The 10,265-nt window shown below is 44.2% G+C and overlaps 1 protein-coding gene across 1 annotated transcript; it reads right to left on the bottom strand.

The window, feature by feature from the left end:
* Nucleotides 1–662: 662 nt before the first annotated feature.
* Nucleotides 663–9,827, bottom strand: hgs (hepatocyte growth factor-regulated tyrosine kinase substrate). Its single transcript, XM_024143826.2, has 6 exons — nucleotides 9,463–9,827; nucleotides 7,945–8,029; nucleotides 7,629–7,704; nucleotides 6,997–7,089; nucleotides 872–987; nucleotides 663–728 (listed from the first exon to the last, which is right to left on the bottom strand). Exons 1-5 carry the CDS (start codon nucleotides 9,497–9,499, stop codon nucleotides 880–882), a joined length of 399 nt encoding a protein of 132 aa, XP_023999594.1. The 5' UTR covers nucleotides 9,500–9,827; the 3' UTR covers nucleotides 663–728; nucleotides 872–879.
* Nucleotides 9,828–10,265: the final 438 nt, after the last annotated feature.

Below are 10,265 nucleotides of genomic sequence, written 5' to 3'. Positions count from 1 at the left end.
CGTGTTGTCTTACCTTTTCTAGTCATCACTCCAAACTGAACGCGGGCCAGCATGACACTCCTCTGCCTCCACCCAATCTTGGAGCCTGGAACACACAAGAGAGACTCAGAGATCCTCCTAACAGCGGAGAACATTCAGTAGTAAGGACGTTCAAAGCAGAACAACATCAGTGAGAAAGGAAGACTCTTATCTGCTCTCTGCAGCAAACATGGGCATCACTTCTCCTTGACTCTGGGAAAACAGCTGACCTTGGAACAAACGGGAGATACAGGATGTCCAACAATACAGGTAAAGAATGATGAATACAAGTTGAATATTTACTGTGACACTAGCTCAAGCTGTGTGCTGTGTGTAGTGACTGTTGTCTGAATCCCAGATCATAGCAACCTCCCCATGGGAAACCGAGGACACCTGAGGAGGGGATGAGAGCAAAAGGACAAAGAGCTGCCACCATGTTTCTTCAGCGAGCCAATCTTCTCTCAGTCTTCAGGAGTGTCTAGGGGGCTAGGGGCTTGATCTGGGATCTTCTCAGGTTCTGTCAGGAGTGTCAGGGGCCTAGGGGCTGATCTGGATCTTCTCAGGTCTTCAGGAGTGTCTAGGGGGCTAGGGCTGATCTGGGGTTCTTCTCAGGTCTTCAGGAGTGTCTAGGGGGCTAGGCTGATCTGGGGTCTTCTCAGGTCTTCAGGAGTGTCTAGGGGGCTAGGGGCTGATCTGGGATCTTCTCAGGTCTTCAGGAGTGTCTAGGGGCCTAGGGGCTGATCTGGGATCTTCTCAGGTCTTCAGGAGTGTCTAGGGGCTAGGGGCTGATCTGGGATTTCTCAGGTCTTCAGGAGTGTCTAGGGGGCTGGGGCTGATCTGGGATCTGACTTACCTCCACCTTCATGATCTGGTACGTGTCCTGAACACCTTGTATTTGGGCTCGTTGCGGAAGGCGTGGGGCCAGGCCTGGATCAGGTAAAAGGATCTTATCCTCACGTTGGGCTCCGTCTGTTCAAGGGGCAACACCATCACACTCACTGAGTTACAGTACAGATACACTGTAATACATCACCACTCACTGAGTTAAGTCACAGTACAGATACACTGTAATACATCACCACTCACTGAGTTATAGTCACAGTACAGATACACTGTAATACATCACCACTCACTGAGTTACAGTCACAGTACAGATACACTGTAATCACATCACCACTCACTGAGTTACAGTACAGATACACTGTGTAATACATCACCACTCACTGAGTTACAGTACAGATACACTGTAACACATCACCACTCACTGAGTTTACAGTACAGATACACTGTAACACATAACCACTCACTGAGTTAGTCACAGTAAGATACACTGTAACACATCACCACTCACTGAGTTACAGTCACAGTACAGATACACTGCAACACATCACCACTCACTGAGTTACAGTACAGATACACTGTAATACATCACCACTCACTGAGTTATGTCACAGTACAGATACACTGTAGTACACACCACTCACTGAGTTTACAGTACAGATACACTGTAACACATCACCACTCACTGAGTTACCAGTACAGATACACTGTAATACATCACCATTCACTGAGTTACAGTACAGATACACTGTATACACATCACCACTCACTGGGTTACAGTACAGATACACTGTAGTACATCACCACTCACTGAGTTAAGTCACAGTACAGATACACTGTAACACATCACCACTCACTGAGTTTACAGTACAGATACACTGTAGTACATCACCACTCACTGAGTTAAGTCACAGTACAGATACACTGTAACACATCACCACTCACTGAGTTACAGTCACAGTACAGATACACTGTAAACATCACCACTCACTGAGTTACAGTACAGATACACTGTAACACATCCCCATCACTGAGTTACAGTCACAGTACAGATACACTGTAATACATCACCACTCACTGAGTTACAGTCACAGTACAGATACACTGTAAGTACATCACCACTCACTGAGTTACAGTCACAGTACAGATACACTGAACACATCACCACTCACTGAGTTATAGTACAGATACACTGTAATACATCACCACTCACTGAGTTAGTCACAGTACAGATACACTGTAATACATCACCACTCACTGAGTTACAGTCACAGTACAGATACACTGTAATACATCACCACTCACTGAGTTACAGTCACAGTACAGATACACTGTAATACATCACACTCACTGAGTTACAGTCACAGTACAGATACACTGTAACACATCACCACTCACTGAGTTCAGTCACAGTACAGATACACTGTAACACATCACCACTCACTGAGTTACAGTAACAGATACACTGTAAACACATCACCACTCACTGAGTTGTACAGATACACTGTAGTACATCACCACTACTGAGTTACAGTCACAGTACAGATACACTGTAGTACATCACCACTCACTGAGTTAGTCACAGTACAGATACACTGTAACATCACCACTCACTGAGTTACAGTCACAGTACAGTACAGATACACGTAACACATCACCACTCACTGAGTTACAGTACAGATACACTGTAACACATCACCACTCACTGAGTTACAGTCCAGTACAGATACACTGTAACACATCACCACACTGAGTCACAGTACAGATACACTGTAACACATCACCACTCACTGAGTTACAGTACAGATACACTGTAACACATCACCACTCACTGAGTTAGTCACAGTAACAGATACACTGTAGTACATCACCACTCACTGAGTTACAGTACAGATACACTGTAGTACATCACCACTCACTGAGTTACAGTACAGATACACTGTAATACATCACCACTCACTGAGTTACAGTAGCATACACTGTAACACATCACCACTCACTGAGTTACAGTACAGATACAACTGTAACACATCACCACTCACTGAGTTAGTCACAGTACAGATACACTGTAGACATCACCACTCACTGAGTTACAGTACAGATACACTGTAAGTACATCACCACTCACTGAGTTACAGTACAGTACACTGTAAACATCACCACTCACTGAGTTCAGTCAGATACACATGACACACACTCACCACTCACTGAGTCACAGTACAGATACACTGTAACACATCACCACTCACTGAGTTACAGTACAGATACAACTGTAACAACATCACCACTCACTGAGTTAGTCACAGTACAGATACACTGTAACACATCACCCCTCACTGAGTCACAGTACAGATCACCTGTAACACATCACCACTCACTGAGTTACAGTACAGATACACTGTAACACATCACCACTCACTGAGTTAGTCACAGTACAGATACACTGTAAACATCACCACTCACTGAGTTACAGTCACAGTACAGATACACTGTATTACATCACCACTCACTGAGTTACAGTCACAGTACAGATACACATCACCACTCACTGAGTTTACAGTCACAGTACAGTACACACACATCACTGAGTACAGTCAGTACAGATACACTGTAACACATCACCACTCACTGAGTTACAGTCACAGTACAGATACACTGTAGTACATCACCACTCACTGAGTTAGTCACAGTACAGATACACTGTAGTACATCACCACTCACTGAGTTACAGTCACAGTACATATACACATCACCACTCACTGAGTACAACTTCACAAGTACACCTTTTATAGACAGATAAACTGCATTAAAAACGCTACTATATTAAGTGCAAAAATTATAATAAATTGGGCACCTCAGTCCCCTTACAAACCAACACTTCCCCAAAAATAGAAGACAATACTAAGCTATACTATAATAATAATATACCATATGAATACATCTAGACTGAAACAAGGTTCTAACCTGGCTAGAGAGACTTGTTTTACCAGACCAACAAGTCTCTAGAGAAATACTTCAAACTAAAAGGTTTCCTTTAGTCCTTTTCCCCCAAATAATCCATTCCAGACTCACTTCAGAGACTAAACATTCAGAGTGTTGTCTTGCTGTGTTCTCTCACAGAGGAGAGACTTGTGCTGGGAAGTCCCTCAGTCTGACCTGAATCAGCGTGTGACCAAGCTATGACATCACCATCAGGAGTCAACAAAGGTCACCTGACAAGGGTGGGGAGCCAATCAAAAGACTGCAATGTCATGCTGTATAGTGTTCCAAATGAACTGTTCAAGAGGGTGCACCCTTAACATACCCTTCACAATCAGATAGATATGCGTGGTGTAGAACAGATACTGTTCCTAGGCCGTCATTGAAAATAAACATTTGTTCTTAACTGACTTGCCTACTTAAATAAAGGTTTAATAAAAAATTAATAAAAATAGACTGATTTCAGTTTTATTCATAAAATGTCTATCTTATTCTGAACATTGCAGATAGAAACGCATTGTGTAGAACATACAATTGACAGTCCTGTAAGGAATCATGTCAACTCCACTCATTAGGCTACATTTCTATGTGGAAAACTGAATGACCTCTGGCCAGCTCCCAGGCTGTCAGACTACAGCAGACTTGGGTTCAAATACTATGAAAATCATTTCAAAGACTTGACCAAGGCTTGATTTAGCTCACCTGGAGCAATGCAACCAATAGAATAGTCTGAAAACGGCAACCCCTGCAGATTCTGGCATTCCAGACAGGTTTAAGCAAAACACCAGAATATTTGAAAGACTTCTAACCCTATTTGAACCAGGTCTGAGTTCACTACAGCACCAGTGGGTGATTTCAGGCTAAGACGCAGGGTTGAAAGGTCATAAGGATTGGAGTCAGCAGCAAAGGCTCAGACATATCCCCCAGACAGATCAACAGTTTGTGTGTAGAAACTAGTACAAACTGTAGCTGGCCATGAAGCTGATTTCAGTATAGAGGGACCATGTCTGCTATCTAGACACAGTGGAGAAAGCAGAGCAGAGGGAGAGGTGTCTGCTGTGTTATTACAGCTGTTCTGTGTGCTGTGATCGCCATGGTTACGTCCCAAACGCTACCCTATTCCCTACATAGTGCATTACTTTGCACTACTTTATACCAGAGCCCTATATGGGCCCTGGTCAAAAGTAGCGCACTAGGGAACAGGGTGTAATTTGGGAAGCAAGCCCATGTCAGCTGACTGGGTCACGGCCTAGTCTTAGCCTCCCTCCTTTAGCCAACTAAACCACAAGAGCTCCAGAGCCAGGGAGGGCATTCCTTCCACAAGGAGCGGGGTGAAGTTTCCTCTTGGTTCAGATCTAGGGTCAGCTTCCCCTCCCCACTCCAAACCTTAACCATTAGTGGGGGGGAATGCAAAACTGACCAAGATCAGTGTCTAGGGAGAACTCACCCTAGTCACAAGAAACCCTCACGTGATTGGATTAGTACTTCAGTGCTGCAGCCTAACCCTCCCAGTTCCTACACTGAGATCTGAATAAGTTGTATCTTGTCAAACTGACAGCCGACATAAAACCAAGACATTCCTTTTTCTGGTCTAAATTGAAATGCTAACATTTTTTTTTTTTATTCTAATGTGTAGATTGATTCCTGTCCTTTCATCCTCTTGGCTCAGCACAAACATAACTGTTCCTGTCCCTTCATCCTCTTGGCTCAGCACAAACATAACTGTTCCTGTCCCTTATCTCTTGGCTCAGCAACAAATAACTGTTCCTGTCCCTTCATCCTCTTGGCTCACACAAACATAACTGTTCCTGTCCTTCATCCTCTTGCTCAGCACAAACATAACTGTTCCTGTCCCTTCATCCTCTTGGCTCAGCACAAACATTACTGTTCCTGTCCCTTCATCCTCTTGGCTCAGACAAACATTACTGTTCCTGTCCTTCATCCTCTTGGCTCACACAAACATAACTGTTCCTGTCCCTTCATCCTCTTGGCTCAGCACAAACATTACTGTTCCTGTCCCTTCATCCTCTTGGCTCAGCACAAACATACTGTTCCTGTCCCTTCATCCTCTTGGCTCACACAAACATAACTGTTCCTGTCCCTTCATCCTCTTGGCTCACACAAACATAACTGTTCCTGTCCCTTCATCCTCTTGGCTCAGCACAAACATTAACTGTTCCTGTCCCTTCATCCTCTTGGCTCACCACAAACATAATGTTCCTGTCCCTTCACCTCTTGGCTCACCACAAACTACTGTTCTGTCCTTCATCCTCTTGGCTCACACAAACATTACTGTTCCTGTCCTTCATCCTCTTGGCTCACCACAAACATAACTGTTCTGTCCCTATTCTCTTGCTCACCACAAAATAACTGGCCTATGAGAGCTGTCTGAACGGAAGTACCCAATGAGGAGATTGATGGGATGTAGGCTGTCGAAGACCACAGCAGACTAGTCCACTCTAGAGTAACACTCCTTTACAACAAGGAGATGATGGATGTGCCTGTAGAAGACCAAGCAACTAGTCCACTCAGAGTACACTCCTTTACAACAAGAGATGATGGAGTAGGCCTGTGAAGACCACAGCAGACTAGTCACTAGAGTAACACTCCTTACAACAAGGAGTTGATGGGATGTAGGCCTGTAGAAGACCACAGCAGACTAGTCCTCTACAGTAACACTCCTATACAACAAGGAGTGGAGGTAAAGGTAAGGACATGACACCATTAGGCCTGACTCCATCACTTGTTTAAGGAATGACCCATCAGAATGGGGTCACCCAGGTCTCAATGGAGCTTCCCTGGAGTGAAACTGAGCAAGTGGAGATGGGAGGGTGAAGAGAGAGAGAGGAGAGAGAGAGGGAGGGTGAGAGAGAGAGAGAGAGAGAGAAACATCTGAGTAACCTGCTTCAAATGATTTGGCTTCAGTTGGTTTCAATTGAAACTTTTGGTTAAGAGGCCCTTGATGTGGACCTGTGAGCCTTGTGCCCCACCTAGAAAATAATCAAAGTGAAAGACTGCTATGTGCTAGAAAGATGGGGCATGGCAGGGGTGAATGGAAGGTGTAGAGGGGGTGGTGTAGAGGGGTGAGGAGGTGGTGTAGAGGGGGTGGAGGAGGTGGAGAGGGGGTGGTGTAGAGGGGGTGAATCAAGACAGGGTCACCTTCAGTAGATCCTTCAGCTCCTCCATGGTGGTTTTACAGGCCACCTCATCATGGACCGTCTGCCCACAGTTCTTCACTACTGACTCCAACACCTGACAGGTAGAAGAAACACTCATAATCACACTTCACAACACAGGGGCCTAATTCTTCTGATTAAGCCTCACGTCAGACTTTTTACTATGGAACTGGACTATCACCTTGGATGCACCGACAGCGTCATTACGCAAAATGTTACGCAGCATCATCTGGATAGGTGTGCAACAAAAGTTCAACATTCACCTTCTGCTACCATTTCTGTCAAGCCGTCTACACATACAGTTTGACGCTTACGTTCAATAAATCCAACGTATGCACCACACAGAACGCACTGCAACGCAATGCTGAAAGGCTAACACAGCGTTCCATTGGAAAGGAACGTACCTCTGGTGTACCAAAATGGAATCACACTGTCGCTGTGATCGAGGCATATAAATCTGGATATCATTTCCATTTATTATTCAAAACATCTGAATATGTCCCAATTTGAATAATTGATCAAGCCATCCTTTAAGCAGCACTAGAAGGTTATCATTGTGTCATTACAAGCGGTTCAGCGTAGATCCACGCAGCATTGGTCAGTCTAGTAACCCACCTCAAGACCATAGAGGGCCACATGCGGGTTCTTATCCATCAGCTTCTTCTTAATGGCTCCGATGGCATACTTCGCCCTGCAGGAAGAGAGAGACTTTGATCAGACCAGACACACGTCTATCGTGTGGAGAAACATGGGGCTAGTTCCAATTATTTTCAAATGGTTCCTTCCTTCCTAGGCCTCGTCATGGAAACACTTAAGGACCTCTCCACTGCAATTATCCAATCACAGAGATTAGGCTAGTGATTACCAGAAGGAAGGAAGGATTGTAAGTATTTGATCAGGGCTGTGGTGTACTCAGCACTCTACTACTCACTGTGTGTCTCCTTGACGGATGAGATCACAGATCTGCAGGATGGACTCCCAGTCTGTCTCCAGCAGCAGCTGACTGGTGGCTTTATCTGCAGACAGAGAGGAGAGGGTTCACTGTCTCACATGTCTTTCATTCAAGATCATCATAAACATTTACGTCATTCAGCAGACAATATTATCTGACTTACAGCCAGTGCATTCATCTTAAAATAGCCAGGTGGGACAACCACATTTCACAGTCGTAGCAAGTACACTTTTCCTCAATAAAGTAGCTATCAGCTAAGTGAGTGTAGGTAAGAAAAGAGAAGTGTGAGGGTCTTTTAACCAGGGTGGATAAGACTAAACCTTACACCTGAAAGCATAGGCTATTTCTCTAAACAGTAGAGTTGTGTGTTTGCTTGTGAGCAGGTGATATTGATTCATGTGACTAGGGCCTATTCAAAATCATTAATGACTGAGAAARCAGCCTTTCACACATCACATATGAATTCAGAGTTTAGACTACAATATGAACATGTCCAGGCATGGCGTGTGGGCCTATACAAATGTAACTGATCATATTATACATCACTGTAGGTATGAACCAGAGGATTTCTCCATTCAGTAACTGATGGGGGTGGGGTAGGCCTAGTTAGTGATTAATAGTGAGTGGATCAAGGGATGGTGTTAGGAATGCATTTCTACACAGTAACTAACTAGCTTGCGGCTGTTGCAAAACTAAGAGGAAACGTCGGTGACCGGGAATGAGCCTGTATGTTATTATGTTTGACACAAACCTTCGGCCTTTTCTGTTGGCCAGTTTATTATGTGTTGGCCAGTTTTTATGCCAACACAGGGCTCAACAATAGGCACTGGCACCCTCAATAACATCAGAGCACTTGAAGCAATCTACTCGTGATTACAGTTGTCAGCGAGTTGTCTAAACTGTTTTGGGGTTTAAGTTAGTCTATGATGAGGCTGATAAGAAAATATGTCTGGTAGCGTTGTCTGGCGCATGGGGTGAGCTGGATAGATAGCCAACTAAGCTACTACTAGCAAACGAGCTAATATAGCTAGAACAACTAGCAAGCTAGATGGCAAATAATGAAAGTTATGCAAATTACAAAAACAATGATTTATGTCTGAGGATCAGGGATATCCAACAAAACAAATATGTTTGTATTTAGGATTTTTATCGGGAAAATCGGGGCGCAGCGAACCCACACAACATCCTCTGATTGCGTTGCTAGCTAGCCAAGCTAACCTAGGCTGACACTTTCCGGGTAACTTACAGAGCAAAATGCAAGCATAGTTTTTGGTAGATTAAATGACATGTTATTGATAAGCAGTTAAACTCGAATCTCGATAGAAAAGACGATTCTCGTTAGAGGCCTCGGCCTATTGTCGAACTGAACACAGACAATGCCAATTTTAGCTAGGTAACTAGCTAATGTTAGAAGGGCTGTGTCACAGCCCAAACGACTGCCAAAACAATACGCAAAAACAATCACCGGGGTAAAATTGTAAGATACTCATATCTTACCAAGAAGCCTCTCAAATGTTCCACCACCCTTTCCCATGGCTGATCCAATGACCAGGCTAGCTGACGAGACGTATCTTTGGTCAATCAAAAATTATTTGTACACATCCACTGTAAAGATCGCTAGCCAGCTGCAAAGTTATTGCTACTTCCTACTTCCCGTGTCGGGTTTAGAAACTCTGTGGTTCGGTGAAGTCCGTCTATTCCTAAAAGTATTGCGACGTTGCCCCCTAGAGTCTGAAGAGGTGAGTGTACAGGGGGTCATTGTTGTGTACAGTTTATTCAAGTGGACATGGGTTCCATAACATTACGTTGACATAGGAACATGTATGACGGTGCAACAAGCTAGCCCTACTGGCTACTCAATCAATCCCAAACGATGGCGGTTTTCTGATCAGTTGGTTCACCTAAATTCTACTCAGTTTGATAAAGTGAAATATAGGGAGACATTAATTTAGAGAACAAATCAGAGCCCATCACAGTCTACCTATGTGAGCCAATTTAATTGACATGAAATTGTTCAAGAGAAGAGAGGGAACATTATGTGTTGGTGGGGTGGAGCTGCAACCTTCTAGCTGTCTAGTGGCCACAGGAGGTTGGTGGCACTTAACTTGGGTGGACTGGTAGCAAATACAAAAACACATGTTTCCATGTGGTTGATGCCATTCCGTTTGCGCAATTTCGGCCATTATTATGAGCCATCCTTCCGTCAGCAGCCTCCTGTGGTATAGGCCTACGTCATCAAGTGTGATCAGGCCCTATCCATTCCATCACATGTTATGAGGAATAATGGGAACTGCCTTGCT

Source organism: Salvelinus sp. IW2-2015, unplaced genomic scaffold, assembly GCF_002910315.2.
Source record: "Salvelinus sp. IW2-2015 unplaced genomic scaffold, ASM291031v2 Un_scaffold4437, whole genome shotgun sequence".
Taxonomy (NCBI): Eukaryota; Metazoa; Chordata; class Actinopteri; order Salmoniformes; family Salmonidae; genus Salvelinus; species Salvelinus sp. IW2-2015.
This window is presented reverse-complemented; position numbering and strand designations above follow the sequence as displayed.